The 16799-nt window shown below is 35.0% G+C and overlaps 1 protein-coding gene across 1 annotated transcript; it reads right to left on the bottom strand.

The window, feature by feature from the left end:
- Window positions 1-3515: 3515 nt before the first annotated feature.
- Window positions 3516-16453, bottom strand: LOC145611267 (uncharacterized). Its single transcript, XM_081666581.1, has 7 exons — window positions 16072-16453; window positions 14529-14752; window positions 12643-13294; window positions 10412-10784; window positions 9258-9352; window positions 5242-5436; window positions 3516-4599 (listed from the first exon to the last, which is right to left on the bottom strand). The coding sequence occupies exons 1-7, from the start codon at window positions 16267-16269 to the stop codon at window positions 4006-4008; spliced, it is 2331 nt and encodes a 776-aa protein (XP_081522707.1). The 5' UTR covers window positions 16270-16453; the 3' UTR covers window positions 3516-4005.
- Between the last annotated feature and the right edge of the window lie 346 nt (window positions 16454-16799).

Below are 16799 nucleotides of genomic sequence, written 5' to 3'. Positions count from 1 at the left end.
GGTAAGCTGACACACACCAGAACACTGATTTAGTAACTCATAATTGACTGAGTAAACCATGATCGGACAATCCTTCACCGAGTAACCCCGGCCACACCGTGTGGCAACCACATATGAAAATTTGTGATCAACTTATTCATACACTTTGCTTATGAAATAATGAGCAAATTCGTGAAACATATTAATAAATCATTTCACTTCACCTTATTTTTCATGTTCATAAAAACAAGCTAAGTTTAAATAAGTTAAGTTAAGGGAAAAAAAAAAAAGCTAACATAATCTATTAACTATTACTAAAACAGAAGTTGCTGACATCATCATTGCACACATGTCGCTTTCTCAATAAAAAATTTCCCGCTAAATGCAACAATGATGTCATCCTTTTTTTTTTTTTTTTTTTGCTATCATATTTTACATTTTTGAAATTTAAATAATAGAATGAAGCTTCTACATTACAACTAAAACATATCAGTTTATCGTTGAAAATTTAAACAATTTTGAATAGCACACTAATAAACGACCTCCTACATTGAAATATGAATTAGACAATCACTATATCATAATTTTGATGAAAATAAAAAATTAAAAATAGGTTTATAAGTTCTGTTAAGGTTATAAGTAGGGATGGCAACGGGTCGGATCTGGACCGGATCCATCCGGACTCGGATCCAGATCCGTTTTTGTATCTAGGATCCAGATGCGACCCGGATCCGTCGGGTCTGGAAAATGAACACCCGGATCCAGATCCGACAGGTCCACGGATCCGGGTCCAAAACGGGTCCAATATATTTTGCCTAATTTTTTTGCAACAAATGTAATGTTTGGGTCAAAAAATTTATTTTAAACTTCTTTGGGGGTTATTAAATTTCAACCTTAATAAATGTTATACACCTAATCTAAAAACACAAAGTAACTAACTTATACACTTATATTTTGTAATAAAAATTATAAACAACGGAAAAAAGTACGATACTACATATACGATGATATATTCAATATGAGCAGCCAAAATTCATCTCTTGAAAGGGCTAATCTTTATCACGACTAACAACATCAACATTTTAAATAAAGAAACAAACAATTTATTTTATTTTATCTTAATTATGTAAAATAAAAAATTGGTAAACGGATCTGGATCCGGGTCTGGGGCTAGACCCGGATCCAGATCCGTTTTTGTCAGCAGGACCCGGATTCGACCCGGATCCGTCGGGTCCAAAATTTGAAGACCCAGATCCGTGAAAAATAGATCTGGATCCACGGATCCGGGTCGGGTCCAGATCCATTGCCATCCCTAGTTATAAGTGAAAATTATTTTTAATAGAATACACCCTATATTCTTTTGGCAATTGTAAGCGTCAACAATATTATAGGTGATCAAAACGTCTTTATAAGCTAGTAACAGCTAAGGTACTTTTCTTTTCTTTTCTTTTCTTTTTTTTTTTTTTTTTTTAACAACGAGAACAAAGAAAAGAAACAACACACAACTAAAAAGGACCAAAAGAGAAAATCCCGGACCCGAGCCTTCCTAGCCAAACAATGCGCTGGAAAAACCCATTGCCTAGGAACTTTCTGAATCCTGCAAGCCTCAACAGTGGCCAAAAGAGCTCGAATATCCCGTAGGAACCAGCTAAGAGAAATGTCATCATGATACTTCGATCTGGGCTAACATCAGACAAAGAGGTTCGCGGTTTTAAAAAATAAGGATCCGTTGAAAGCCCTTAGAGTGGACATGTTGTAACCCCCAGTAGCAAGCCTGTAACTCGAAATGGAGAGCCGAGGAGGAGAAAGAAGCACGGGCCCCTCCCCCTCGTACTATAGGTGAATCACAATCTCGAAAAATCCAACTCGCACCACTTGAATTGTTCAAGGACGACCAGGCCCCATCACAAATCAAACAGATATCAAAACTTGAAGTAATCTCCCCACAAAGAGTAGCCTCAATACCTGAACTAGGCATCCTAGGCCGAAGATCCCCCGAGAAATACCGACTACGGAAATCCTGAGCTTGTTGACCTCGCATAAAGCACAAGTTTTCCCGGTCCTTATCTATAGTGAGATCATTGAGGAAAACCATTGAAGAAAAGGCAAGCGAAGAAGACCCTGACTATTAACCCGAAAAGAACTACGGACCCATAAAGAGACAACAAAGTCGCAATCCCTGAACGAATGTTCCACCGTCTCCATTTCCCTATGGAAAAAACAGCAAATAGGATCAACAAACAGGACACGAACAGCTAGTGTCGTCGCCAACAGAAGACCAGACTGAATAATTATTGCGACTTTGTCGTCGCCAACAAAGTCGCAATAATTTTCCAGCCTAAAATTTTCCATTTAGGAAGGAGAGGAAGCCCCTAGAATTTCCCCCACCAGGACGAGGGAATAGGCCCACCATAAGGACGCATGGAAGTCTGCATAAGCAAAAGGGCATAAGCAGACTACGTAGAAAAGGAGCCGCCTTTAGAGAATTTTCAATACACAAAATCATCCATGAGCTCCAGCGGACGATCCAAACTTAAAATTCGATTAGCTGTAGAACTATCGAAAACGCGTTAGAACGTGGATCAATGATATCAGACAAAAGAAACCCGACTTAAATGAAACCAGACCACCAGGAGCCCAGTTGTCAGCCGTAATATGAACAATCCTGCCACAACCCACCTTCCACCGGAGACCAGGAGCTATTGCAGATAATGTCGTTTGTAAACCCCGACATCCCCGAGACTCCAAGAGGGCCAAGCCCGAAGCAGTAGCAAGAGAAGGGTACTTAGAAAATTGGACGCGAGAAACCAACAACTGAGGATTATGAATCATCCTCCATCCAGAAGGAGGGTTAAGTTAAAACACGCTACATCTTTTAAACCAAGCCCGCCCAAGCCTTTTGGCAAATACAGGAGAGAAGCCAAGCGTAAGGCTAAGCCCTTAGTAGAGCTAGAAGATCTCCACCAAAACCTGGCTAACATACTATCGAGATGGAAGCAACAGAAGACGGAATCTTGAAGACCGACAATATGTGATTAAAGGAAGCCACCAACACCGAATTTATAATGACTAGTTTTGCAGCGGCCGACAGTCGTAGGGAAGCAAAAGCTGACAAACGGTTAGCAACCTTGTTAATCAAGAACTTGAATTCCAAACGTTACTTCGTCCTGGATCAACAGTTAGGCCAAGATAAGTCCCAAGGTAGTTAAGTACTTGAGTATGATAATATTTTGAAACAAAGCATTTGCTGATTTACATTGCATATCTTTAGCTTGTTCTTGATATTGAACCTAATACTAAATTATTCCAAAATAATCCAACCTTTTACCCCTATCTTCCCTCTAGAATAATCCAAAGGTTGGTTTATTTTGAGAGAATGGGGCAAAGGTTGGATTATTTAAAGTAAGTTTTCCTTTTTTGTTATTGAAAAATTAAAATATGTACTCATACTAAATTGTAAGACAAAGGGAGTATTTTGATAGAACAAAGAGCAGTCAAAGCTTGAACCAAATTCAAAGTCAAAAAATTAATTAATTGCTAAGAACTTATACCAATATTTCACACAAAATTACTTACATCCAGTCTCAGCTTTACACCTTACCTGGAATGAATGATAATTGCAAACATTTATGAATGTAAATTTATCAGCAGTGTAATTCAACCTTATACTACACTTTTATGGTAAAGAATAGTGTACAACAAATCAATGAACAGACTCCCTAGAATAGCCCTAGTATACAAGGACTTACGGAGCAACAATCCAGCATGAAGCGTGTCTGGTAAACTCTCCTTGGTTCCTATACACTTGAGTTAGTTTTTTAAAATCACTTTGCTAGTTTCTGCTCTCCAATTGTTACTCATTCACACATTTGTACACCAGAACAAGACTACACACTTATCACAGACTGTAAATCGCAGTCACACCGCCTTCTCTCCGTATTTCTTTCCTCTTGGAAGAATACAATGTAATACGTATTGAATTGTAGAAGAATGCACTGCTCTGCAAGAAATAATAATAAACTTCTGTTAACTTCCTGGCCCTCGCATCTTTTCAACAATATGCCTACTCTTTTCTTCAATATGTCGCCTCTTTTCTTCAAATTTCTCCCCCATTTTTTTTCCCAAGTCAAACATCCTAGCTTTTTTTCCCACCGGCCTCTTAGACTTTGTATCATCATCTTCAAGACTGTTTCTTTCTTCTCTTAAGCTAACATACCTAGAAGGTGAAGGACACTCGGGATTCTCTTGTTTTCTATGGATAACCATATCTCTTGACTCTTCATTATGTAGCAACGGCACTTTCAAGTCCTGCGAAGGCATGCTGCTATCAGAAGAACTTCTACGGAAAGCTGTGGAAGGGACAACTTGACCATTTTCTGCATCAATAGACCGCTTTAGAGGATCAGTTTTCTTCTGCTTCCCTAGCTTACTATCTAGATCCCTATCCTCCGTTCTTTTGTTTCTAGATCCTTCATTTGAATTAGTTTCTGATTGCGCTTCTCGATTCAGCCACATCAATGGAGCAGCATTACATGGGATCCAGTCATCTTTCTCTGCTAACATCCACGGAATACATACACTTTCACAATTTGGAAGCACTAATGTATCCCGGATAGATGCCTGCATTAACATTAAAACAAAAGTATAAGCAGAATACAAGCCGCATCCACATGAGACATGACTTCTTGCTATAAGCTAATAAATCAACTTGTTTCAACAAATACATGCATGGTTATAACTCAAGGGACACACAGAACTAAACAACAAAAAAGTAAATAAAATAAATGATGCGCCAACTGTGTATACAAAGTATATCAGAAATAATGTAATGCAGGTCATATATCAAAAGAGGATCTGCATTCCATATATTTTATCACAGCTTCTACAATAGATCAGCAAATGACATCCAACACGACAGTCAATGCTGCTCAAATAAAAACTTACTGGATCAGATATTGGTCCAGATTATAATCTCAACAAACATATGTATGGTTAAGGACAACATATAGATTTCATCAGTTTATTGTTTAAAACATAAATGAACCGCAAATGACTGTTTCTGAAGACTAATAGAGAACACTGTATATGCAATATATTAATAACCAACATTATAAAGAGATGAAAATTAAAAGCCAAATCTTCGGCCAATGTAGCAAAAATCCATGGAGAAATACAAACTATAATCACGAGCATAATTTAGTGCATTACAAGGTTGAATAATGAAAGTATGAACAATGATTCTAAATCAAAGAGCCTTCTCACCTTAAACCGGTTTATTAGAAATGAAGCTACACGTCCATTGGTAACTTTGTGATCCTTGACAGAGGACTCCAATTGGAATTGTATATCAGGCATGCAGGTAAAGCCAAACCAGAGCTGATCAGAAGGCGGTGGCTTCATATGCAATTGGATTGTCCCTTTCAGTGTTACCACCCTTATAGCCAAAGTAAGAGGTACCTTGAATTATAAATAATTTCCATTAGAACTAAGACTCTAGGGACATATTGAAAAATAAATTTTTAAAAAATGAGACTATAGTTGACAATGTCATTGTAGGATGTAAAAAGGCTCTGCATGGTATACACACATTTAAACACACACACTCCCAACAAATATAATACAGTAAATAATAAAATAACAATTACCAAGGCAAAGCTACATATATGTACTCATTCTTGCACTTTATTCCATGTTATAAAAATTCATAAGATATGAATAAGTCACCAGTTAACACAAAGGAGACTTGCTATTTTGGTAAAGAAAAAAAAAATTCCACTTTAAATTTATAATCAGAAACATTCCATGGTTGTTCAGTTCATATTATGCATATCCAACACATACAATAGAAAAGTAAACCAATATTGTTAACAATGATGAGGTATAAACTAAACGCATAAAATGCTTCTATCAAGGCAGCCAAAATAGCAAATCACACTTCAACACCGTTTTCTCATCATCCAATCTTTAAGGAAAGAAAACCTCATATTCTAAAATTTCACCAAGACATTTTTAGTCAATACAATCAACATTTTTTTGTAAAATCAACATCTTTAGTCAATACAATCAACATCTTTAGTCAACACAATCAACATCTTTAGTCAATACAATCAACATTATTTTATAAAAAAAAAAAAAAAGATACTTGCTCGGCTAACTTTTAGTTGCAACACTTGAATTGCAATATTCACATTCTTCTGTTTAATCACCTTCATTGATCTATATGTTAGGCAAGTTATAGTCATGTGGGATCTAGTTCAATTCATCTAAATTTATATATGATATTTTACCTGTCTATAATCAAAGATATGAAGGGATGTAATTACACATTTGCTAGCGTGAAAGTAAAAATGTAGCAACTAAAAGACATTGGAAAAAGTGAGTACATATACAATAAAATTAAACCTCTAGGTCACTCGCAAACACAAAACATGATCTATGTCTCAGTGTTGCAGAATATGAGCTTACATGCTTTCACTATTCAATATGTAGGCCTTTGAAACCACTTTAGGCTCTTTGATCTTTGTTAGGTCTGCCTAGGAATCTTATGCCCTATGTTACTTCGACACCATGTTATACATTGAGTGTCACGAGTCAGATCTTCCGACACATTGACACGACATACACCCAAATATATAATGCCCTTGTATGAAATTTTATAAAATCTAGAGTGCCAAAGGATCCGACACCCAAATCTGAGTCTAAGCAACATAGCTTATGCCTTTTTCTACACAAGGCTATGTGACCCACAGGAGGATACAAACTGTGTCATTACATGGTGACACACGTATCAATATCCAAATTCTTGGTTCAAGTGGGTTTCAGAAGTTTCAAGAGCAAATGTCTACCGATGAAATGAAGAAAGATATAATTTTGGGATAGCTAATATCATTCATTTCCAGAAAAGTCAAAGACTTGTAAAAAAAAAAAAAAAAGAATTTCTTTACCACAATACATGTCTCCTCCATAGATTTATACTACCTCCGTTTCTTTTTAGTTGACACGTATTCATTTTTAGGAAGTTTCTTTTTAGTTGACACGTTTCCTTTTTGGGTAAATTTTTCACCTTGCATTTACAAACTATCCCACTTGCTTTTTCATTCTCTATCACTCTCTCTCCTCTCCTTAATATATGTGCCTAAATCAAACGCGTCAACTAAATAGAAACGGAAGAAGTAGTAAAGTAGCATATGGTCATTGTATATCAGATTGATAGTGAAAGTGGTCTTTCCACCATTGCAGGAAAAAGGCTGATTATTTAAACTTGATTACCCTGCCAGATGGAAGCCTCTTTGTAGGCATTGTGATGTGAACTGTGAAGTGCATAATTTGGCTAGGCCTTGCCTGTCTTTGGAATACTCATTACGGGTCAATTGATACTAAAGGACTAATTAAGGGAGAAGAGTTCAAGGATGTTAAATCAGACAAGGTTTGGATTAAGTGAAACAAATAATGGGGAACGGGATGAATTCTTACAGACACTCGATATAAGATTCATATGAACATGCCTTTTTTTTTAATCAATAAAATTTAATAATACTTTGATATTAAATTGATACCAGTAGGTTGTAAAACTGAAATTCACGACAACATTATACAAATATAAACACAACTTTTTTCAAATTTAATTCATGTAGCTGACTCCACTTATGGGATTAAGGCTTTGATTGATTGATTGAAACAAAAACTTTTTGAATTTCTGGATATATATATATATATAACAGGATAGTGCGGAGCAACTTCACAAATCACATCAAAATGTTTAGAAATACTTCAAAAATTGTCATCAAATTTAAAATCAAAATGCAAAAGAAACAAAAAAATTCCAAAAAAAAAATTCTTATAAATTTGAAACTAAATTATTCATTTGATCTGGGAAATCAGGGTTGAGCGCTTAATTTGGTCTGGATGAGGCGTTTTGGGTTAGGCGCGCAAAAAGCGCCGGAGGCGTAATTGAAGCAAACTTCAGCCAAAATTTTTTAACTTCCCATATACTGCGCCTCACTTCAAAGAGGCGCACCTAAGCGCAGCAGAACCCCTCTCGCTTCAGTGCGCCTTCAGATCTTTTATACACAGCATTTGAAGCAGATCAAGTATTAAATAAAAATTCACGAATTTTTCAAACTTCAAATTCGATGATCAAGAGAAATTAATTAAGCCATGGAAAAAAATTAATCAGCTTCAACCAAATGCAGAGAAAATTTGATTCAAAAAAAAATCAAGAGGAACTGGAGAGAGAATGAGTGGACGGTTACCAGATGGTACAATAAAATGGTTGAAGTTTGGGCTAGAATGTTAATCCCCTGAACAGATACCCTAGGGGGGCCTTGGGTAACATAATAACCCCATTTTGGGGGTAAATAATCGGCCCAAATTATTTCCCCTATTCCAGGCTTTGTACTATGGTCTGTAATTATTAAGCCTTGAATTATTCCGGCCCATTACTATCAATCCTGGCAAGCCTCGGCTGATAAAAATCTCTTGGGTAGCCCAAATCCATAGAGAAATAGCTAGGTCACATGATCAACTTGGATTAACATACTGTACCCTGTATTTAAGTATTTAAATCAGCGCCTTCGTTTCTTCAGTATATATATCCTACTTGTTTAATGAAAGTTCATTTGTTTAGAATAAGGTGTAAAGTTCCATCAGGAGCTGCTCTCATGCAAGGCTAAGCTCCGAGCACCACATTGACAGCACTTGGCAAACCTCCTCCAATGGAAAACAGATTGAAATCGCTTTTATTTAGCTACCCCCTCCCCCCCTCACCCCCACCCCGGCTAGAGGAGTTTAAGTAATCTTACTGCCTAAGTAACAGACATAATATGTTACATGTGCAGAAAAAAGAGTATATTTTTGTCATTAGTTTACATCATCCCAACATGACAACCCTCTTCATTTCCCCTGCTAGAGGAACCCTGTTTGTCTTGAGCTCTTGACCCCTAAGATTACAGGGAAACAGTAAAGAGGGATGATCAGGGGACCCTTACCATGTTCCAAGTTCTAAGTTCAACACAATGACAGGTAGATCAAGATAAAAAGATGACAAGTTCAACCAGAGATGATAATTAACCATAATAAGGCTACCATGTATCTCAGAACCAGTAATCTATTTATCTGATAAAAGTTTAAATAAACAAAGCAGGATACTTAAATATAAAAAGAATGCTGCTCAAGTTTGTAAAGCAAAATTTGGTAAATAAAAAATGAAACAGAGCATGTATTCCATTCAATAGCATTGTAAGACATGCACTATGAATGTAACAAAAAAAGTAGCAAACCTGAGACACATGTTTGGCAACAGAATTTAAAATAGACTTCCACCTAGAACCAGTACTGGCAGTGGATACACCTGTCCTGGAACTTCTCAGCAGCTCTGAAATTTAACACCGGGAAAAAGAGAGAAATAAAGAAACTGCAACACTGGTGAAGTTAACATCTACACTTGATCGCCATCTCAGAGTTACTTCTCAAAAAGAGTTTTGACTACTAAAATCAATAAAGCAGAAGTAATACTATTGGATTAAGTATAACCAGGTACTGTGCCAATAATATTGTAGGTCCTCATAAGTCATGACCATAAAAATGTCACTAATTTTGCTAATACAATGCAATAATGTTAGATTCTTATGTTCATATTTACACCTTTCCACACTCTTACTTTATCTTACACCCAACCACCTTCATACTCGCTCTTACTTTATCTTACACGGCCACACCCACCCATTTTTACACCCTCTCTCTTACTTTTCCTTACAGTTGCTTATCTTTTTCAAAGTTTCCTTGAGATACATATCTACAGTAAGTGAGCCAAACATAAAAAAAATTGCCCAATACAAACAATAAATTATAAAAATGAATAAATAAATAAATAAAAAGCAAGCTCATTAAAAAGGAAGTAGTGGAAAAAGGGTGGTGGGCCATACATAGCGTAATTCCACAATAAACTAGTACGTGGCAGTGTTAGACAGACAAACCTATCTTATAATACTAGTTTAATCTTTTATAAAGGAAAAAAAGATACACCAATTCAAATTAATTTTTTTTAATTTTAATTTTTTATATTTTTTTTATTTTTTTTATTTTTGTTTTATCATCTGTCCAAGATTCCCAATATCCTAGAATAGCTTTTTACATAATTATTTTAGGAAGGTCCCGATAGTGAGCTAGAATCTTCCATCACATCCTCTCACTTTAAATAAAAAATTACCAAGCTATCTTCTATCACAACTATTTCTTAAATGAATTACAGTTCATTATCTCCCATCACATCTGCTTTATCAACCAGGTAACAATTAATAACCAAACAACTTATCTATCTGCCATTATTAAGTGTCAAAAGTAATTTAGAATGGAGCAATTGTTCGTAAAAAGTGGTAAATGAAAGTAGTTTCTCACAATTATCTATTTTATGAAATTACAAGACATAACTCACCATGTTTAAGATCTTCTGTGTCCTTTTGTTCTGAAGAATCATTATTCCCATCATAAAGCTTCAAATCTTCTTCTTCTTGCAAGGGCTTCAAATCATCCAAAATATCAGTCGTTGCCCCCCCAACAGAACTTGACTCAGTATTGTGGTCTGCCAATCCACTATGAGAATCTAGTTCAGGCACTTCAAGTCGGGCTTCGATATATAAAACTACTCCACCAGAATACTCTATGTCCATTTCCATGGCCCAAATGTCATTCATGTCAGAAGGAATAGCTCTCATCCCGTGGATATAAGGGGGCAAATTTCCTGGATCCACATCAGTGCAGGTCACTTCACCAATATAATTGGGCAATCTCATGTTTGAGAGCGATCTCTGGAATATCATACATTAAAGTAAGATTAGTAGATTACTCAATGTAGAAGGCAAAGTAATGTTGTTATGTTCACAAAAACACAAAACAAAGAAAAGGGGAACATAATTTATAAGCTGCAGCTACCCAAAATATGATAATTGTTGTCTTGTCATAAGATACAAATACAAATCAGCCATCTCAATAATATCTTTTAGTATATATCTCAATAGTATCTAAAAAGTTCAATTTTTTTGTGAACCACTAGTCCACTACCCTTTACTTTGCACATTTTGCAAACAACTACCATTTAAGTTTTTTTTTTTTTAAAAAAAAACAACTACCAATATTTGTAAAATTGTTTGAGTACCACTACCAATTCACGGGAGCTGTTACATATTCCGTCAAGTGGGGCCCACATTATGAATTACCCTCCCCTTAGTGTTGTTAATAACAAAATTAACCCACTCATTTACCCTCCTCATAGTACCCAACGACCTGCCCCCTCTCTCTCTCTCCTAAGTCTTTCTCTCTCCTAACTCCCAAGTCATTTGCTCTCAAGTCTCATTCATCTCTAATGGATACAGTAAGGTTCCATTGAAGCAACTCTTTTTTTTTTTTTAAATATTTTCTTTCTTAAATTTACTCACAACTTTGTTTCCATCTCTTCCTACTCTCTGTCTCATACTTACACACTAAAGATATTTGGATGTACAAAAATGACAAGATCTGGGCCAACTGGTAAAGGAAAGAAAATTACTACTATTAGAAGTAAACAAGAAAGTGGGGGTCAAACAAGGTACTCAATTTTTCCTCTATGATTTCGATTTAATCAACTTATACCTCCAAACGCATTAAATCCTATCTTCATAGCCAATTTTAAGATGTTTCCCTAAGCCTAATTATTCCAATTATCCCTAATTTCCCCCATTAGGAATAATTAACTTCAAATGTTGATTGTTCCAATCACAATTAAAAAGGAATTCTACTAAGTTTTACCTGTCAACATTTCAATTTCAGCAACAATTTCGCCCTTTAATAATTAGAGATTTGGAGTAGCCGTTTTTTTATATAAAAAAATTAGTCGTTGAAATGAAAAAAAAAAATTGTATTTGGGGCTTGTTGCATTTATACAGAGAGTCAGAGATGATGAGGGGATAGAAAGCAGTTGAAGAAGGAAGGAAACTAATAATGTGGGCCCCACTGGACGGAATATTTAACCGCTCTCGTGATTCCGTAAATTGGTAGTGGTCAAACAAATTTACAAATAATAGTAGTTGTTTTGAAAAAAAATAACTTAGATGGTAGTTGTTTACAAAATGTGCAAAGTAAATGATAGTGGTTCACAAAAAATCCTAAAAAGTTAATTGTTTTCTTTTTACAACGTAGACTTAATCTTCTAATATCACATTGTCTTATTATAATGGATTTTGCTCCTTCAGCCCTATGAACACAGTTACTTATCAACGGCAAAAATTATCCACGTATTGACATTATTGTAAATCTTTCATCAACTATACTAATACAAGCCATATAAATTTAAGATGAAAATTCCTACCACAAAGCTTCAAAGTTGAAAATGCATCCAACTATCAGTGAGAGAAAAAAAAAAAAAGTAGAAAGGAGTTTGGAAAGATCAAACAAAAGTAGTTCATGTAGTCAATTGTTCTTGATACTCTAGGCCTCTAAGGCATATGAGGAATCAAGAAATGGATACATTAGACAGACCTACAGAAAACTACTCTGTTCTATGGATTCCCTTGACAAAACATCATAACTCACAAAGCATAAAAAAACATATCACAGAACACACTCACAATGAATAAATCTGATCGATAAAAAGAGGATAAATAAATTTTAGTTCTTTTTCTTGTTTTTTACCTGAATCCGAGCCTTTAAACCAGCTTTAATATCTACATTACTCTTGGCGTCAAAAAACAGTCGAGAGACAAGTAAATTCCAGCAAAGTGTGCCCTCATCTACAATAAACTTCTCAGCAGTGTCTGCATCGGAATTCTCAGACCCATGAACTGAATTCCCCGAACGAGTAGATGCAGTGGAAGAAACAGAAGGGCTGTCTTCCTCAAATTCATTTCGCATCTTTCCCAGATTAGCCGCCTTTGCAATGCTTGGAGCAGAATAAGGATCTTGAAAGCCATGAGATTTATCAGCAACCCTTTTCTCATCAAGAGTGACCAAAGAAGTCTTTCTCGAAAGCTTTCTCCAAATCTGACGAACCTTTGATGGGGGATCATCAAGCCGGTTAGCTTTATCCAAGGGCCACCCTTGATAACCCACTAAGGGTTTGATAAGAAATGGATATCCTTCGCTTAAAGATTTCAAATAGCCTCGAAAATCTTCACTTATCTTAGGAAACCAGAGTAGTTTTTCTTTATCATCCAACGAAGCTATGCGAAGAGCTTTACACCAAGATTCCTTCTCACAGGAAGTTTCTGCAAATATATATAGCACCTTGCTTCCTTCATACAAAACTCTGTTCTTGCTTTCAATTTTGATTGGGAATCGTTTTGCCCTGAAAAACAAATATAAAAGAAATACAATAAAATCTGCTGGCTCAAATTACTATATACTTCATATGTTCTGTATTTTCGACTCAAAATGTCAAAATGTAACTTATATTATTTATAACCGAGGAAAACAAGTTTTTTGAACCACATTAATCATGTTGACTAAAATGATCTGATTGTATAAAGGGAGTATTTGCCACTATATCTATACTTTGCATTTATGCCTGTAATTATAGAAGACATAACATGTTCTGCTGTTACACCCTATTCTTAGATGTTACTTTCCCGGATTAAGATGATGACACGACTTAAAAGTTTTGTATTCACATTATTCACACAACCAAGCTCAGAGGCCTTATGGCTACATGAAAAACCAAAAGCGTTCCCTTTTGTTTTGTTCCTTAATGTTAATTACACTTTACCATTATTGGCAGTCAAATATTCACACCTTACCTCACACATGCAACTCTGTTTTTCAACCTTTCTTTAACATAAACCACAGTTACAATACAACCTTTCTAATTTTTCTTACATAACCCCCACGTTGAATACTCTCTTTCCTACTTTCTATTACATATGCCCCACTTGGCACTTGCTATACTCAGTCTCCTAACCTCCTTGGGTTTTTTTTGCTACAATTACTGTAACCATCGCATAAAAAGGGAGGTGGTAAACGGGTTGGTTGAAGTTAAGCCATAATTTGATATGTCATGACCATATTATATAGTACAGTTTAATGAAATGTGATATTAGCAAATCAAAATCAAAATCAAAAATCGAAAGAATACTACAGCTTTGTATTACAAAAAATGCAAACCTATAACACACATGAAATAACTTCTTACTAAACCTTCAACTTGGTAGCTCTTCCCCGCCCCCTCAATCCAAAACCAAAAATTCAATTTACATAGAAGCTCTGAACAAAGAACGCATGTTTTATGTTATATAGCAACTCAACAAGCCCATGGATACCTTTTTCCTCAATAAATCATTACTTTTTCTTTTTGTTTATGGGATAACTTAAGTCTTTAAAGATTAACGCATACTATTCTACGGAATAATATGCATAATTCATCAAACAAACTAATGTCATTATGTTATTTTTCATCTTATTTTCCTGGTAACCTGGATAAATAGGCAAGCAGTCAGTGAAAAAATTTGATATGGTTTATGGAGAAAATACTATTAACAACTGCAGGTACCATACTACATTACATGAATAAAAGGAACTTGGGTTACCATTTTCTTGTAGGCAGGCTTGTAGCAGAAACTGCAAATACTTTACAACCCATCAGCATTACTTTTGTGAGCGAACCATCTGCTTCTGCCAGAATAAGCATACGATCTTTGACTTTTGCAAGTTTCCGGACAGGGGAAACCTCTAAAATTTCCCGCTTTCTAGTTTGCTCAGTTGTAACAGGAAATTTAGGATGGCGTTCTGGTTCTAAAACCCAAACCACTCCCTGCAACCAAAAACATTGAGGAATAGCACTAGAAAATTTAAGACCTTAGCCAAGAACTAGAATACACTTGATCTTTCATCCTCAATTATTGAATTAAGAGCCAAGAAATTGGCATAGCAAATCATGAAGGTATTAACTGGATTATGCAAACACAGATAACACTAGGCAGGGTGTGACAAAAGTAAAAAGACTATTGTCGCTTATGGATATCTAAACCCTTAATCTTAAAGAACAACTTTTGTGAAATCTTGTTAGATTAACCATGTAACTTCATTTATTGACTTAGGAAAAAGTTTTTAAAGTAGAACACAAACATTAGTAAAACCACTTTCTGTGTCTTCAATCTCAAAAACATTATACTTGTATACATTAAGCTCATACAAGCAATCCATCCACAATATAATTTTATCACTTTGCATCACATTGACCAAGTAGGAGATATGACCAAGGAAAGAATTCTGCAAGAACAAATGATTGCAAACATTTGTAAGCGAGTTTCCATAACTTTACAGTTTTTACACCATTCTCGTTTTTGACTCGTGAAAAAAAAAATGGTAGTTTTGTAAAAGTTTGCCGAATTCTCCAAATTGAATGCGAGTAAAAAAAAAAAAAAAAACAGCATTTTTGACAAACTTGCTGAATTCTGCACATCGAATGCAAGTGAAAAACAGCATCTTCTACAAACATGCTGAATTCTCCACATCGAATTCAAGTAACAAAACAGATTTTTTGACAAACTTGCCGAATTCTACACATCGAAGCAAGTGACAAAAAAGCATTTTTGACAAACTTGCCGAAGTCTCCACATCGAATGCAAGTGACAAAACAGCATTTTCGACAAACTTGCCAAATTCTCCACATCGAAAGCAAGTGACAAAACAGCATTTTCTACAAACTTGCTGAATTCTCCACATCGAATGCATGTAACCAAACAACATTCGAAAACCAAAATACTTGAATTGAGAAAAGAAAAAAGGAAACAAGAATACTGAAAAACTAAGCATGATGATGCTACCCACATAATCAAACCAAGAGAATTCCCACAATTGATAAACTAATTGCAACACTCTTATCAAAATAGCAAAAAAACCAACACTTATTCCAATCATTCCTAACCCACCAAAAAAATAATAATATTATGAAAAAAAAAAGAAAAAAAAAAACTGCATGTTGTTACCCACAAAATAAAACCCAGAAAAATTCCATAATTAATAATGAAATTGCAAAATTCTAATCATAAAAAAGCAAACCCAGCTAATTTACATTCCACAATGAATTACAAAATTCAAAAAACCAAAAAATTAAGAGCAAGAACTAACCTGTTTCTGACATACAGAAGGAAGAGATTGGCTAGAATCAAGAGGATTTGGAGGAGAAGTATGAACACCAAGTTTGGGTGATTTAGTTGAGTGTGATAATCGACGGATCACATACAAAATCACAACACCTTCAACCGCAATTACAGTTAAAGCACCAACTATGAACCCCACAATCAACCACACTGAAATCATCACCATTTTCAATTCTTCAAAAAATACCCAATTTCATTCATAGATTTATGTATCTAATTTTTGCATCAAATATTGAATATCTCAACTGTATTATTATTTTATTCAATTCTGGATTATGAAGAATAATGACAAAGAAAAGGTAACAATTATAGACTTTGTAAAAGAAAATAAATTTTTTAAAAAAAAAAAAAAAAAAAAAATTATAGGTGTTTTTGTGGGTCGTTTTTTATGGAATTATTTTGGACGGTTTTAGTTTTTGGGTGAACTCAAATGAAAGTATGTATGCGGGTATTGGTATACGCGCTAGAAATTTTTTAATGTAATCAGATGCTTTTTCTTAGGTCACCAAACCAGGTATTTTGTGTCTTCCTAAAGCATCTGATTTTTTATTTATTTTATTTTCTTCTAAATCTAGGTTGCTAAGCATCTAAAGTTGGTAAAATAACTAACTTATCCTATATAGTGATTGTAGATCAATCAATGCGTCTTATGGGTTGAGTCATATTTAGGTCAGGTTGTAATCTTTGCGAGTCATA

The sequence above is a fragment of the Chenopodium album genome, chromosome 24 (assembly GCF_948465745.1).
Source record: "Chenopodium album chromosome 24, dcCheAlbu1.1, whole genome shotgun sequence".
NCBI classification, from domain to species: Eukaryota; Viridiplantae; Streptophyta; class Magnoliopsida; order Caryophyllales; family Amaranthaceae; genus Chenopodium; species Chenopodium album.
The sequence above is the reverse complement of the archived record's forward strand: the minus strand, read 5'-3'. Positions and strand labels throughout refer to the sequence as shown.

Excerpts from the sequence above, each read along its gene's own strand:
- LOC145611267 (XM_081666581.1), bottom strand. The coding sequence starts at position 16,269 with ATGGTGATGATTTCAGTGTGGTTGATTGTGGGGTTCATAGTTGGTGCT. Across the intron at positions 10,785-12,642 it reads GTTTAAAGGCTCGGATTCAG|AGATCGCTCTCAAACATGAG; the intron begins GTAAAAAACAAG and ends ATGATATTCCAG. Across the intron at positions 9,353-10,411 it reads CACAGAAGATCTTAAACATG|AGCTGCTGAGAAGTTCCAGG; the intron begins GTGAGTTATGTC and ends GTTAAATTTCAG.